The 17,509-nt window shown below is 28.4% G+C and overlaps 1 protein-coding gene across 2 annotated transcripts; it reads right to left on the reverse strand.

Moving 5' to 3' along the window:
• Positions 1-686: 686 nt before the first annotated feature.
• On the reverse strand, positions 687-15,923 carry LOC141536740 (uncharacterized). Of its 2 annotated transcripts, XM_074257454.1 has the most exons (7): positions 15,570-15,923; positions 15,366-15,462; positions 13,957-14,345; positions 13,635-13,889; positions 4,197-9,910; positions 1,679-1,801; positions 687-1,580 (listed from the first exon to the last, which is right to left on the reverse strand). In XM_074257454.1, exons 3-7 carry the CDS (start codon positions 14,306-14,308, stop codon positions 1,506-1,508), a joined length of 6,519 nt encoding a protein of 2,172 aa, XP_074113555.1. In that variant the 5' UTR covers positions 14,309-14,345; positions 15,366-15,462; positions 15,570-15,923; the 3' UTR covers positions 687-1,505. The 2 variants fall into 2 exon arrangements, with proteins under 2 accessions (XP_074113555.1, XP_074113554.1); XM_074257453.1 differs by lacking the exon at positions 15,366-15,462.
• Positions 15,924-17,509: the final 1,586 nt, after the last annotated feature.

Raw genomic sequence — 17,509 nt, forward strand, 5'->3', positions numbered from 1 at the left:
TTTCTAAAACCTTTGGCAACTTGACTTTAATTTCAATCTTTAAAGTTAAATTTGTTATTTTTTAATCAGCTTGAACTTCAAACAATTTTCAATTCTTAAAACATTATCAAAATACAATTTTATCAATAAAATTTTTGAATTGTTGCTTACATAAATTTCTACATTTTTCTCAACCATTAATATAGTTATATTTTTATAAAAGTTACTTGATAATCAACAAGTGTTAAAGCAAAACTGTGTACCGTCTATTGATAAAACGAGCATTTGAATATTAATAAAGGTAAGTACAAATTTTAAATTTGTAAGCATGAAATATTTTAGTTTAAATTTGAAAACTAATTTGATATTTTATGAATTAAATGTTTCAGTACTCGTAAGATTTATAGATAATTTCTGCACAGAAAAAAAAGTTCACTTCAGTCAAGAAAATATTTTTCTTCTTAATTATTTTCTTGAGCGAAAAAAAATTTTTTTTTGACACAAGAAATTTCACTTATTCCAACAAAATTAATTCTTTTGCTTTAAAAAATGCGTATCTTGATTCAAGAAAATTTATTTAAGTCAAGAAAATCTTGTTTTAAAAAAATTTAGCCTCTTACTCCAAAAAATTTTGTTCTCGATAGAAGTAAATTTTCTTGCCTTGAGAAAATTTCTCTCTTGCTCCAAAAAATTAAACACCTCGATAGTAAATTTTCATTAATATTTTTATTGACTAACATGTCAAATTGGAAGATCAAATAATATTGAATCATTTTTTTTTTTTCATTCAATATGTATAATTGCTCGCTAAAATAATATAAAATGAGTGTCAAATATTCAAGAAAAAAATTTTCTCAAGGTGAGAAAATTTTTTTCTAAGCTGAAGTAGGTAGCGCTACTTCCTTAAAGTATCTAAAAATCTTGATCAAATATAAAAATTTATTGTATCAAGTATTTATGATAATTTGAATTAAGAAAAAATTACTCCCACCAAGAATAGAATCTCAAGAAAAATTTTTACTCCGGCCTTCTTTCAGGCATTCGAAAATTTTCTTGAGCCAAGAATTTTGTTCTCTAGTTAAGAAATTTTTCTTTCTGTGTAAATTGAAATATGTATGAATACTTAAACATCAAACATATATTATTTTATGCAGTTAGCATAAGTTATTGTCGAATTTGAATTTCAACAAATTGACCTATTAAGATGTAATTTATGGAATTTGAAAAAGTTTCATAATATTTGAATATTTACTTTTTAATAATCTAATTGTATTAAATCTTGCTTCACATTTTTGTAGTGCAGCCCTCACTCATTATTTTACTTACAAGATACTGTTGACTAGATCAATATCGTTTTGTATAATAAATTTATTTTTTTAAATTAAATTACGAAACTTATTTACACATAATCTGTTTAACAAGATGCATTATTAGTCGTTAAGCTAATTTATATATTAATTTATAACTATAATACAAATCTTTAATCACAATAGTAGTAATGATTAATTAATTCAATTCACAATTCGTCAAGTTGTTTTATAATGAAGTGAGGTTGGCGGTGGAGCTGGCAAATCACTTGTAAATTGTGTTGCTTCAGAGACCTGCATAATGATAAAAATAGTTTTAATTTTTTAAAAATTTTTTCTAAATTAATAATTTGAAATAGTTGTTATTTAAGCTTTAAAAGTAAAATACTGACCTGCGGTATGTGACTAAGAGTATTATTAGACGAGTAATTAATTCTTTGCGGATAACTCGTTGTAGAATGATTGCTGGGTTGTGATAGTCCGGGTGGAATATTAGGTGGCTTATAACCAGGTAACTGGATTGAAAAATGAGAAGAAAACATTTAATTAATTATCAAAAATTAAGATTTTTAATTATAAGCATTTAATTGATTAACCATCAGAAAATTTAGGATTAATTTAGGATAAACTCTCAGTTAAGATGATCATTTGTGAGCTGATTAATGTAAGATTTGATTACAATAATTGATTGAAATCAAATACAAGAATTTTAGTAAAATTGATTATGTAAAGAGTAATGTTACTTTACTCTCATTTATGATATTAATTGTTTTTGCACGAAAGAAAGTCCTATCAAAATTACAGCAAAATCTATTAAATTTACAATTTTACTTCTGTCAAAACTCAACCATCAATTTTACATTGGAAAATCCATTACATAAAACTCTATAAAATTATAAATGGCCAAAACTCTTATATAATTTTACATATTAATATCAAAAATTTTTTTTCGGGTATGATATTTTTATAGATCCATTCCTGCAAATTTTAATTAATTAATTTAAGTTATTTAAGCAAATTTTAGTTAATTTTAAGAATAAACTTCATGAATGTTGCAAACTATTAGCAATAATTTACATTCAAACTGTTTTTTTACAAAAATATTATTTCAGCAATAGTACTTTTACTATAATTTCATAATGTTTAAGTATGTATAAGTTCTAATAATCCTGTTAAAACTAAAAAACTTTAAATATGTATTGTATTCACATAATATATATTTTTTCTTTTGCCATTTGGCCAGCGAAGGCTTTGGCATAAATCAATAAATTCAATTCAATTTAATTTTACAATTTTTTTTTGTAAAAATAAAATTATTTGACAATGCAATTTTTTCACATTCATACATGTAAACTTGACTATTTTTCTTTGTAAAAATTAACTATGTAAATTTAATATATTCATATATGTAAATTTTAGTTTTTTATTCTAAATATAATGTAAAATGACCATGTACATGGAAAGAACAAGATTACCCTGGATATCATGCCAGATTACACTTAGTGATATCTGAGGTGAAACAAATTTAAGATGATAGCTAGTATAATCGAGATTATACTGAGTGATGTGTGGATTATACTCATTGTAATCTTTTATTTCACACAGTAATATCTCTGATTATACCTCGTAAGATTACACGGGATATAATCTGAGATCGTATCCTGTATAATTGAATATCACAATTTTCTAAAAAATTTATAAATTTTTTTGAAAATTTGTTAAAATTGTAATAATTAACGTTTTTTTTTTATTGTTCATTTTTTATGTATTTAAAAAAAAACATCAATAAAATCAAATAGAAATTCTGTTCAACAAAAAAAAAATTAAAATGATTGACCCCACTTGTAAATATTTACCAAAAATTTTTGAACCTCAAATTATCTTAAAAATTGTGCTTAAATGCTCATTAAATATTTTCTATATATGTAATAATTATTTATAACAATATTGGACTATCCTAATATCTAAAATACATATTAAATATGATAATGCTAAGTGCGCGGGCACTATAAAAAAATGGCAGAGATATCACTGGGTATAATCCAAGATTCTACTGAGTATAATCCAAATTATACACACGGAGAGAAAAGAATAGAACTTATTCCCAGAACCCTATTTTCAACATTAAATAAAAATTATTGTTTTTCAAGCTAAAGTTCCGGAAGTCGAGACGTTTTCAGAAATTTCCTCCTCTTTAAGGATCTTTTTTCCGATTTTTGATGTCACCAATAGTTATTGAGTTATTTACCAAAAACTGAGATTTTTTATTTTGGTCATGTTTTTTTTAAATAACAAATTGAAATTTTCATCAAAAAAATAAAAAAACAACAACATTAATTTCAGAATTGAATCCCGCATTGACTGAGTGATTGTTCATATTTTTATCACAATTTCTAAGATTTTTATTAGCAAATTTACACAGGGCTCTCACAAAAATTTCCGTTACTATGTAACATGGCATTGGTTACCATTTTACATAGGAATAAGACCTATTATTTTCTCTCCGTGCAGGATACTATCTCGGATAATATCCAGTGTAATCTTACGCGGTATAATCAGAGATATTGCTGAGTCCAATGAAAGATAACAATGAGTATAATCCAGATACCATTCAATATAATCTCGATGATACTAGCTATCATCTGAAATTTGTTTTCGCAACAGATATTACTGAGTATAATCTGAGATGATATACAGTGTCATCTTGTTCCTTCCGTGCAATTTTTAAATGACCATTTCTGTAATTTTGACATAATTTTTTTTCGTGTGAATTTTATAAAGGCTTGATGAAACGCGAAACCTCGCGAAATAAATAAATTACAGAATAACTGAAAGTTTGATTGATCATAAATTTGTTCTGGAATTTTCAATCGATTAGATGATTTTAAATTTAAAAAAAAAAATAAGTACCTTATCATTAATTTCTGGAAATATTGTACTCAAATTAAAATTAGTAAGACTAGTTCCCGATGGATGATGTGTCATAGCCACAGAATTGCTTCCCATGCTTCTACTCCTGTTAGAATTGCTGGTCAGTCCCATCCCCATGGCATGGGGAGGATTTTGGTACAGTGAATTCGTATGAGTTGGAGGAGGTGGTGGCGGTGGCAAGAAAGTACTCGAGTGTCCGTGATGATGGTGATGGTGATGATGATGATGATGGTGAGGATAATCCTCGACAGTAACACCCGGAACAGAAAAGTCCATGTGCATAGGATCCGATTTCTTTTTGCTTTTCTTGCTGACACTAGCATAATTCCGCTTGGTATCACAATTTTGATGATGCTTTCCTCCGTTACCGTAGTGAGTATTTTTCCCATTGGTAGTCGTAGTTGAAGCCGAGACTCGGGTCGTCGAAACCGTAACACTGGTCGGCATATCTACCGTCGATTTCGGAGGATTACCAACATTGCTCGTAACATTAGGCAACAAGAATGAATTCGCCTCAAGATAATCCGCTGGGTTGTCATGCAGCGGCATCATGTAACTACTGGGAGTATTCCCAGCGGATATTCCAGCGATGAAATTAGTCGGTGGATAAATATTTGCATTCGGTGAATAAGTATAAGACGTATGATTGAAATTCTGATTCATCACCTGGCCGTAACCATTGCCGTCGTCTGGATTCGCCAGGTAATTTATCGGCGGCATGACCATGTCTGCAGATAAACCACTTGGAAACTTGTTCTGGGAGTAGTCCGTAGAGAATTTAATCGCGTGAAGTTGCTTGTCCGGGTGATTATTGTCTTGAATGCTAGAAGAAGTATTGACACCAATCAACGCTTCCGCAGTATAATTGCTCTTACAATTGCGATTTCTCCATAATCCGTCCTGTTGCTGGTACTTTTGCTGCTGATAAGCGTCAGAACCACCAGCAAATCCATGAGAAACTTTCTGATCGTGTTGCTGCTGCAATTGATCAGTCTTCCTCATTTCCATTTGCCTTCTGCCAGTTGTCCGCGGACTGGTGTTACTTTTCCGCTGATGCTTGCGCTGCGGCTGTTGCTGGTGTTGCTGATGAAGTGAATGACCATGCGAATGACCCTGCTGATGCTTTTCAGCCTTTTCATGCTCCACCAACTGACTGACAGACAAGAAGGACCCGCCCTGAACAGGGTGCTGGACATTCTGCTCGTTCATAACCGCGAAATCTTTTTCTTTCACTGCTTTAGCTTGCGGTACATCATTTCGCTGTCCAAACATGAAACTGGATGATTTCTCAGCAACTGTTCCAAGAGCTAGATCCCCTACAAGCGTTGGTAATGTTGATGGAACCACTTGCTGCTGCTGATGTTGCTGCTGTTGTTGTTCGATGGATTTTATAACTTGGGAGTGGTCTGTGTTCTGGGAGTTCTTTGAAGGAGACCAAGAGAAGTGTTGATCGTCTGGGTAGTAAGTCGTAGGGTCTGTTAGTCTCCGTGAATCAGTTTGAAGAGTCGAAACATTAGGAAAACTAGCTGCGCTAACCGCTACGTCATAATTATTGTAAAACTGGGTAGAAGTCGCTGCCGGCTGATTGTAAGTCGGAGGCTGGCTGAAGATGTTGTTCTGACAGAATTCCAATTCTTTGCCGATCGGGGGGAGGATAATATCAGGCATATTTGTGTTGTGCTTTATTTCTGATGGCATCATCCAGTTAACGGGCGGCCGGACTGCTTGTTGCTGTTGCTGCACTGGCTTTGACTTCAATTGTTGTTGCTGCTGCTGTTGCTGCGGCTGCGACTGTTGCTGCGGCTGCTTAGAAGCATACGGGTCGTGTAAAATCGGTTGGTATTTGATATTCCCGGAATAAATATCTGTGGAACATTTCGAGGAATTTACAGACTCAGGAACATCAAAATTAATTGTCGTATCATAAGTATTGTAACTTTTATTATCCGTTTTTGATGTAACTTGATGACTCTTGGTAGTGTGTCGTTGCTGTTGATCTAATGTGAACTCTTGAGTGTAGTTAGTGTCCATAGGGAACTTCTTTGAATTCATTTTGTTACTACTGTAGTCATCTATTGAACTTTGAGTTTGATTTCGAGATTTTTGTGCTGTTGGTCCAACTGATTTTGTTTTATCAGTTGGTGTGGGAGTTGTTAATTTAGTTTTCTTCTCCACTCCGGTCAAAGATAAGTCAGTAGAAAATGATTGTCCTAAAGCATTGTTAAAGCTCGGATTTTTGTGCAATGAAGAGTAGTTGAAATTCTCGCAAATCGTTTTATTCTCATTCGTATTTTGCTCAGGGTTTTCAAATCTTACCAAATTGTTGGAAGTATTTTTATTTTTTGTTGACTTATTATTAGAATTATTGCCGTTAGTACTGTTGTTATTAACAGCAGTATTGTTTCCACTATTGCTGTTATTATTCGTATTATTATTATTATTATTATTATTATTATTATTATTATTATTATTATTATTATTATTATTATTATTATTATTATTATTATTATTATTATTATTATTATTAGTAGTAGTAGTAGTAGAACTAGTATTTGTATTATTATTGCTGTTATTCGGTGAAATAGTTGTCCAAGAAAGGACACTAAAGTTTGATGAATTTTGTGCTGAAGATTTAACATTATTTGCAACACATTGCTGAGGCTGCTTTTGTTGCATTTGCGGTGGCACCTGATGCGAATAATGAAGCAGGGTAGAAATTTGCCCATGACATTTATTGTTATTACTATTATTATTATTATTATGTAAATTATCATCAAAAATCTTCTTATCGTCCCGCGTATAAGGAATGTAATGTCCGCTGTAATTTTCCGTTATTTTATCATAGTGTTCACTTTCAGAAATTTTCAAAGTTGAAGCGCCAAAATGTTCTGTTGAAATTTTATCCCCCGAAAGTCCAAACTGTGGAGGAATTTTAACAGAGTCAGTTTTCGTTGGAGTTTGTTTGTTCGGGCTAATATAATTAGGATCCAAAGTTTGACCTTGGTTCTGAGTTGGTAATTCATTTCGTGACTCTTTATTGATCAGATAATTCTGATAATCAGTAACAGTTGAATTTGAATTTTTATTCAAATTAGCAGTGTAGGAGCGTGTCAACTGGTCATGAAACACGGTTTCTTTTTGAGCAGCATAGTTTGAAGACTCGTGATTTTCAACGTAAACGCGTTGATCTTGGGAAGAATATTGATAAGGTACGTTGATGCTATCATTATTGGTAGTATAAACTCGTGAGTTATCTATTGGAAGCATTTGTTGATTATCTTCCGTATTGGTGCTGATGAAATTTGTGTAGTTTGATGTATAATCATTTAATAATGTTGTTTGATAACGTGTTGGATTATTGTATTTTGGTAATTTTGTATTATCAATTGTTGAATTGATAATCAAATTATTAGCATTCCTATCATTATTATTATTATTATTATTATTATTATTATTATTATTATTATTATTATTATTATTATTATTATTATTATTATTATTATTATTATTATTATTATTATTATTATTATTATTATTACTAGTAGTAGTAGTTGTAGTAGCAGTAGCAGTAGTAGTAGTAGAAGTATTATTATTATTATCATTATTAGAACTATTGCTAACATTATTGTCAAATTTCGACGACCCAGTGTTAGATTTCTCGTTAATTTTTTTATTACTATCAATATCACAGTTAGTTAAATTTGTTCTTGAATTGAGATTTGAAGCTACACCAGTGACAACAGCAGTCGAACTAACTGAAGTTCCTGACGAGTTAGTCAAACTACTGACACTGGTAGCCACAGGTTTCGAATAAGGAACAATACGATACAACTTATCCTTAAAAGTTTCGCTATTAACTATTTTCGGCAATGATTTAGAACAATTATCCTCAGACTTAGCTTCTTCTCCATGTTTCTGAGTTTTATTATCACTATTCTTAACATCATCGGCTTTAACTTTGAAACTATTGGGTTCTATCGTGCCAATTTGCAGGAGCATCGGTGGAGTTTGGCTGTGGTACTTCAAATCTTCTTTCATATCTTCTTCAAGTACCTCAGTCTTACCGTTCAGAGAAGATACCAATGGGAAAGCCATCAAGAAAGCTGCGGTTGGCGATATCGATTCCGGGTTATGAGAATTTGAGGGCACTTGAAGTGAAGCGAACAAATCGTTGGATAAGTCTGAATGCAAGTCGCGATTACTTATCGGAACAAAACTATTGTCATTGCTGTAAAGCGTTTTAGGTTCTTTTATCAATTTGTCTTCTTTTATTTCCGTCGTAGGAGCAGTTACGGAATCAGTAATAGCACTCGCTGAAGAAGATGCTTTATTGGCTGTTTCAGGCTTCATTGTCGTTGTTGTATTCGTATCTAGGTTCAATATTATCTTCGTTGAATCTATTGTTGAATTGTCTGATGATTCGTTTAGCAAATTAAATCTCGTATTTAAATCACATACTTCTTTAACTTTTGTTGCTTTGTTAATGTCCGCTTCAATTACTTTCTCAATTGTCAGTGACTCTGTTGTTAATTCAACAGCTGACGTTGATTCCACTACAACTGAAGATACTTTTTCAGTAGATTGATTTTTATTTACACAATCTATTTCTGGTGTTAAATTAAATGTTTTTATTACATTTTTATCACCCGAATCGTTCGCTTCAGTTGTTTCTGCATTCAAACCTTCTACTCTAGAAGCTTCATTTTCATTTACACTCACACTTGAATTTCCAGGCTCATTAATCTTTGAATTTCCACGACTAACTTCGCCAATATTTTCACCAATTTTCTCGATAACATTACGCAGACTACCAATTGACTCACAAGTTTCCGGTAATTTTTTAATTTCCGTACTTGTACTCACTTTGTTGTCAATCGATAATTTATCTTCTTTACTTGGAACATCAGTTGATTTTTCTTTCGTTGACTTGGGCGAACTCTTAGCTTTATCAGTTTTCTTACTTTTAGCTCCTTTTGATTTTTTATTTTTGCTTCCACTTTTAAGGTCCGAGGCAGACTTGCCAGAAGTTGTTTTAATATCACGACGAACCACGGGAATAGGAACTTTGTAAGCCATAGTAGTTTTAGTTATTTCTTTACCTTTTGGCAGGATACCTTTGCGTCCACCAATTTTAGTCGCTTCAATAATTGTCTTAACATTTGACACCCAGTCGTGAGAGTTAATCGCTACGTTGGTTCGTATACTTGGGATAGTATTCAATGTTACTTTTTGTACGGCGTTGATGACATTTTGATTTTGGACGGATACATTTTTAATATTATTGCAGTCAACTGATTGCATAAAAATCATTGGACTTGTTGGTGTTTGGTTGCTACTGATAATTAACTGTGGTTGTTGTTGGTTTGATGGCTGTTGATTAGACGTATTTGCATTTACAAGAATATTTGTTGATGTCAGCGGTGTTATAAGTGGCATCAATTTTCCGTTGGATAGTATTAATGTTCCTGACACTAAATTTGTTATTGATGAATTTTGAGACGTCGATGTTGATGATAATGCTATTGATGATGATTTCGATCCTGGTGATTTTCGGGCTGTTTTCGGCGATTTTTTCGATTGATTATCCTTAGAGATTGAGGTTTTTCTTTTTAACTTTTTGCGTGATTCTAGTTTTCGGATTCCAGTACTCGACTTGGGACCAGCTGGTGATTCTATTGCTGGTTCACTGGAATCTATAATTTGAACATTGAGCATTTTTTTATCAATTAAAAAAATAGTTGCTAATATTAATAAATTATATTAGAATAAATTGTAAATCTGATTAAAAAGTATAAAATATTTCAAAATTAAAAATATAAAAATTCTATGATTGAATCGTTTTTGAAATTGACTTTTTGGTTAATAGAAAAATTGATAAAGAATTAACTTTTTCTTTTTATAATTCTATTTTATTTTTTTTTGATTTGTACTGTGGAGTAATATTAAAAAAAAAATTATTTAAATTTTTGAAAAGAAATTTATGAATTCAAGCAAATAGTTGTACACAGAAAAGAAAATTAACGAATCAAAAGAAAAATTCTTAAACTAAGAAAATAATGTTGAAGAGTTTCATTGTCTTGAATCAAGACCAAAAATTATTGAATCAAGTAAAATTTACTTCAACCAAGAAAAATTTCATAGTTGAAGAATTTTTCTACTTAAATTAAGAAAATGAAATTCTCCAAAATTATTTACTTGATTCAAGTAAATTTTTTTTTTGTAATGAATAAATCTATTAAAATCTAATGTTTTATATTTCATATTCCATGTCATCTAATTAAAAAATATTTTACTTGATAAATTAATATTTTTTTCTATAAATAATACTAGCAACCTTGCAGTCACTATGAGACTGCCGTAAATTGTGAACTATAAATAAATAAAATTTTGCTATTTTAAATAATAACTTTTGTTAAATTGCACTGTATTTTTTTTAATTAATAACATTTTTAAAGATATAAACTCACCTCGATGTTACACTTATCAAGAGCTTTCATTTGAGTATCCTCATGCATTTTGACATATTTTTCATATATACATATATATTAGGGTGGGTCAAAAAAATCGAATAATTTATTTTTGACTTTATACTCTGAAAAATAGGTTCGTAGACACCTAAAAAGAATTCTCTCCAAGTATAAGCTCTTAATTATAACGGGAAGGTCCTCCGCTTTGCGGGTTTCTATTTTTTTCGAATAATCAGATAAAAAAATTTATATCTCGCTTCCAACTGCTTGGAAAAATATTCCGTGGCATAGATTTTGTGAGAAATTGAATGCTTTACAAAAAAGGTCTCTTATGACTTTTTCAAAAACTCAACCGATTAAAAGATATTCATAGTTGAAGTTTGGCTATTTTAAGGAAAATATTCGTTTTTATTATGAATTTTATAAGTCGATGAAAAAAAATTATTTCGGATTGCGGAACTCATGATTTTGTAGGAAATTTACTGCTCTACAAAAATGGTCTCTTATGATTTTTTGATTAAGTGAAGCCGTTACGAGATATTCATCGTCAAACATTAACGAATATCAATATTTCCAGTTTTTGATCAATAATTCGATAAATTTTAATTTAAACTATGAGTTTCAGGAAAATTTAGATAAATTTGAGTTTCGATCGATAAAGAAATGTTATAAACAATTTTTTAATATTGTTTTCAGTCTTGAGCTTGTTTGATTGCATTAAAACAAGAAATTAGAGCATTTTTTTCGACATATAGCCAATGATTAGTTTAATTTGAAGTGAATGACATATTTCTTTGTCAAATTTAATATGAAAAGTATTGAATCAAGTGAGAAACAACCAGTATTTAACTTTTTATAGATAAATTTTTTATTGAATTATCAATTGCAATATAATTGTCTATATTTTTAACATAACAGTACGCTATTACTATAAATAATTTCTTTTATTACAATTTGGGAATGTTTTTGATGTTCTTTGACAACTTGCAATAAGTACTGGAATTGTTCTTCATTTTTGTCAAGCATTGATTATATTCACTAACTAATGCAACAGCTCGCTCTGCTGAATCATTGACAACTTTTAGTTGTTGAAAGTATTCTTTATTTTCGAGATAACTCTCATTAGTAGGCCATAATTCAACATCGACATCAAGAAAGTCATACGGTAGATCGAAGATTTTGAAAAGATTTAATGACTTTTTAGACACAAAGTCACTCAGAGTTCTCTGCGCCAATGAATTCAAATCTTTTTTAGCAATTACAAATCTTTTAGCTTTAGAATCTGTACCTTCACGAGTATTAACAGCTTCAACAATACTTTTTTACTTCTAATGGAACGCCATCGTCAAACAGTGATAAAATGGCAAGTTCATCGCTCAAATACCATAAGTGCGAAATCATTTTTTCACACGTAGCTGAAGAAATCAAAGGATTGATATGTTTGTACTCCAATAAATTTTTCATAAACTGCAAGTCATGATAAGCAGCAGTTGTTGCAGAAGTTGATGAAAACCAAGCTTTTAAATACAATGTGACTATAAAAATACAGAAATGACGAAGACCATGCAATTCTTTCTGAGAGAGTTTGAATTCATCTCTGAATAGATACATTTTTAAACTATAAATGGCCTTAGCCATCCATCTAGCATGATGAACAGCACCAGGACGTTTGAAAGAAATCTTTTCTTGAGGCATTTCTCCAAGGAAAATCAATGATAATTCCAATAATTCTTTATCTAACTTATTATAACATTTCTTTATCGATCGAAACTCAAATTTATGTAAATTTTCCTGAAACTCATAGTTTAAATTAAAATTTATCGAATTATTGATCAAAAACTGGAAATATTGATATTCGTTAATGTTTGACGATGAATATCTCGTAACGGCTTCACTTAATCAAAAATCATAAGAGACCATTTTTGTAGAGCAGTAAATTTCCTACAAAATCATGAGTTCCGCAATCCGAAATAATTTTTTTCATCGACTTATAAAATTCATAATAAAAACGAATATTTTCCTTAAAATAGCCAAACTTCAACTATGAATATCTTTTAATCGGTTGAGTTTTTGAAAAAGTCATAAGAGACCTTTTTTGTAAAGCATTCAATTTCTCACAAAATCTATGCCACGGAATATTTTTCCAAGCAGTTGGAAGCGAGATATAAATTTTTTTATCTGATTATTCGAAAAAAATAGAAACCCGCAAAGCGGAGGACCTTCCCGTTATAATTAAGAGCTTATACTTGGAGAGAATTCTTTTTAGGTGTCTACGAACCTATTTTTCAGAGTATAAAATCAAAAATAAATTCTTCGATTTTTTTGACCCACCCTAATATATATAATATATATAAATATATGAAAAATTGATGTGGGTACTTTAATGAAAGCTCTTTACTTGATGAGTGTAACATCAGGATGAGCTTAGATCTTTAAAAATATCAATAATTAAGAAATGACTTTGTATCTTGTGAACTATTGACATTTTTAAAGATATAAGTCCACCTCGATATAACATTCGTCGAGACCTTTCATTTAAGTACTCACATCAATTTTTCATATAATTATATATATATATGTATATATGAAAAATATATCAAAAATGCATGTGGGTACTCAAATGAAAACTCTTGATGAGTGTAACATCAGGATGAGCTTATATCTTTAAAAATGTCAATAGTTCACAAGATAGAGTCATTTTTTAATTATGTATCTAGAGGTAGAGCACAATATTTTGCTTATTCTCTCAATAATATAGATTATAAATAAATTTCATAAAAATCTTTTCATCAGTATGATACTAAATTTATGTTCAGTATTCTAGTCACTTAAAAAATCAAAATGATCTAGATTCATACTTATGTCTTGAAATTATTTAATTATTAAATATACGATTCGTCTTCTAAAAGTAAATTGTAAAATTTATTCAATTTGTATAAATTTTTTATACCTGGATCAGAGTTATTCCGTAGATCTGAAATTTTAGTCGTCGATTCATTATTTTTATCTTCTGTATTTTTATCATCAATATTGCTCCCAACATGATTCTCTTGATCTTCAACGGGACCTATTATTTCCGAAATATCTTTACTATTATTGTTATTATTATTTTTATTCGGGGATACATCGATTACACCAGCCTTAATTTTCTTATTCAAAGGTATTTTTAAACCAGTTGAATTTCTCCGCTTCTCAGGTTTCTTTCCTAAAAAATTAAAAAATGAATTAAAAAATAATACAAGAGATAAGTTTATTAAAAACTCAATGCTCACGTTCTTTAAATCGATCTAAGTATTTTTCAGCATCCTCGACGTTTATTTTATTAGACCATTTCAGTGGAGAAATTTTTTCCAATGCGGGTTCTGCCGGAACAGTTATACCAGCATCTTTCAATAACGCTGATAATAATTGTGTACGCGAATAAAGTTGTGTGACTAATTTTTTCAAGCGAATCAATTCCTCCTTGTGAGCATCTACTGCATTAGTATTAAACAATTCTTCTGTACGATTTGTCAAGTCTTTTATGTATTTTGACGCCTGAATTAATATATCGACCTTGTTGCGATTTTTTCCATCTTGACTTGGCGGCAATAGATCTCCTAGTGTTTTGAAGTACAAATTCATACGATTTCTTCTGTCGCGTTCCCATGTTTTAGCATTTCTGTAACATTTTTTTATCATTAATAATTTAGTAATTTAAAAAAAGACAAAAATTGATAAATATTTGATTTATAGATATAAAAACAAATCAATCGACTAATTTTTTATTTATGATGTAGATATTCAAAAATTATAATAACACTGTAGTTGACAAATATTAAAAATTTTTTTAGAATTTTATAGCAATTAAACTATTAAAAAAAAAAAAATTAATTAAGAATTTTCACATGTGAAAGTTAATAAAAAATTACAAGTGAAAATTTTTAGAAGCATTTTTTTATTGTAATTAATTTGTTAAAAAAATTTTTAAATTGACAGCTGACCGCTAACTTCAGTATTATAAATTTTTATAAAAATTTTCACTACAAAAAAAAAATTAAATGTTAAGGAAAAATTAATTTGAAAAAATGTAAATTCCTTAAATTTTGATATAATTTTTTAAGTAAACAAGTGATAATACTGAAGTTATTGGTCAATTTTAAAAATTTTTCAATTTTCTTTAACAAAAAAATTTGTTCTAAAAAATGATTTTTAAAAAATTGCATTTTTAATTTATCAAAATTTCTACAAGTCTATTTTTTCAATAATTTTTTTTTAGCAATAATTTATTTATAAAAGAAAATTTTAAAAAATTGTGAAGTGACAGTTAAATTTAATGACATTAAAGTTAGCTGTCACTTGATAATTTAAAAAATTTTTTTTACAAAAAAATTTGCTCCAAAAAGTTATTTTTAAAAAATTGAATTTGTAGTTTTTTTTAATTTCTAAATGTCAATTTTTTTTATAAATTTTTTTTTGCTATAATTTAATTGTTCCAAAAATTCTTAAAATTATCAACTATCTGCTAAGTTAATTTTCATCTAAATTTAATGTCATACAATTTTTGCATGAATCTGTAATAATATAATAATAATTTTCTATATTATTACTAATAATAGTAATAATATAATATAATAATAATAATAATAATAATAATAATAATAATAATAATAATAATAAAAAACATGATTTTTCCGTTCACCAATAATAAAAATATATATAATATCCATTATTTTCAATGTCATAAAATACCAAACAGTAAAATTAAAAAAAAATATTTTCCAACAGTTGTCAATCACCTAGAATTTAAAAAAAGTATTAAAATAATTACATAATAAACAAGTAAATCAGTGATAATGAATGATAAAAAATAAAAATAAAATGATAGGTTAGTATTATTACTTACGTTTTTTCTTTGCGAGGCATAATTTAATAATTTATCGTTCATTTAATAACAAACAAACTTATTGCTAATAATGCCATTTTTATTATTACGAGTTATGTATAATTAAAAAATAAATAAGTTTATAGTCTTATATGACATCTTAATAAAATAGCGTCAACTTTGTGAAAGGCATTCACTTTTTTAGCGTTAAAGATAAATTATATCTTGAACTTTTGTGTTTTATTGTTCAGTAATCCATGTGTAATTTGTTATCGATGGTTAATATTTTTGTATTTAGAGTGAAGACTTAATCATTGAATTATTATATTAATTATTTTACATTTATTATGAACCACTATCGAACGAGTTTTTTTAACAGATGACTTCGTAAACAGAGTGTACGCTGCCGCCACCTTGATGCGAGATTTGTAAGTAAGGAGTTTTCAAATATTTTCCCGCTCAAATTTTAATTCTTTTATCACACAAACTATCGATAAAAATCTAGTTTTCGCTTTATTTTTTTTTTATGTTATATTTTTCAATTTTTTACAAATATTTTATGAGAAAGTATTTAAAAATATTATAATTTTTAGTTTTTTAACGAATTTATTAAATAGGGTAAGTGTGGGTATTACTACGAATGTAAGTATTACTGCGGATTATTTTATTTCAATTATAAATAAATCGTAATTAAGTTTTTTGAATTAAAAAAAATTGTTTCTTCTAATTGAAATCTTCAAGAAAATATTTGCATAGTAGTTTTACACCTACAACAATTATTCAATTTGTTATTAATAAATTAAAATTAATTGGCTAACAGGTAGTAAACTTTAGCTTTTTGTGAGTTTCTGTACGAAAAGAAGTGCTACTAAAAAATCTTTTTCTTTACATAAAATGGTTCAAATTAAAAATTCTTTGCATATAAAAGTAAGATAACCCTTTTTTAATATCAGTTATGCATTAAAAATTGAATTTTGTTTAATTAATATTATTTATTTAAGGACGCAGTAATTGGTACCAAAAAAATGAACATGCTTGTATTACTGCGAATGTTTTCAATAATCCGCAGTAATAGAAGCTCCTCTATTTGTATGCATTTGTACCAATTACTGCAAGTTTAAAATGCATATATTCTACCCTAAAAAGAAAATATTGCCTGTCAATTGACAGTTCAAGTTGCCTTCAAATTGCTTTTAGTTACAAATAAATAATATTAAAAATAAATTATAAGCAGAAATTGATAAAAAATAAAACAAATAAATCAAAGTTGATAAAAAATACAAGCGGTCATTATAATAAAGAATTTATTGTGTTAAATTAAGCAGAAAAACTTTCATACCAAGAAATTTTCATTAAATTAAGTGAATGTAACTTTACTCAAAATTTTTTCTGAGCTATTTAAAAAAATTCAAAATGATTTTTTTAAATCAAGATTTGTGTTTCTTCGATAAAGCTAATTTTTTTGACTACTATAAAAACTCTGCTTGTTATGTTATACATCATTATTCTGATGATTATTAATAATTGATATGAATTCAAATTACTTCAGGAATACGTTTTTCTAATCCATTCATTTTATTAAACAAATAATTATCTTTCAAACGTATTTTATTAATTTATTATATGATCTCGAAGTTGTTTATCATTGAATTTGATTCGCAGTAATAAGCACGCAGTAATTGGCACGCAGTAATAGAGACAAGCTCCTTTTTTGCCCGCAGTAATATATGCATATGAACTTTTTTTTAAAATAATTATTATTTAAAGAAAATATTAGTTTATTGCACTCTTGATTTTTTTTTGAGGCAATGATAACTCAAACTTTGGTTTAAAAACAAAAATTATTGTTATTTTTAAAAAATTTACTAAAAATGCTTTTGAAGTAAGACCTACTGAAAAAACCGCAGTAATGCCCACACTTACCCTATAAAGAAATTTGTAAAGAAAATTCACAAGTAAAT

This window comes from Cotesia typhae, unplaced genomic scaffold (genome assembly GCF_013202065.1).
Source record: "Cotesia typhae breed Kobodo isofemale line unplaced genomic scaffold, CoteBio_Ctyphae scaffold_45, whole genome shotgun sequence".
Classification (NCBI taxonomy): Eukaryota; Metazoa; Arthropoda; class Insecta; order Hymenoptera; family Braconidae; genus Cotesia; species Cotesia typhae.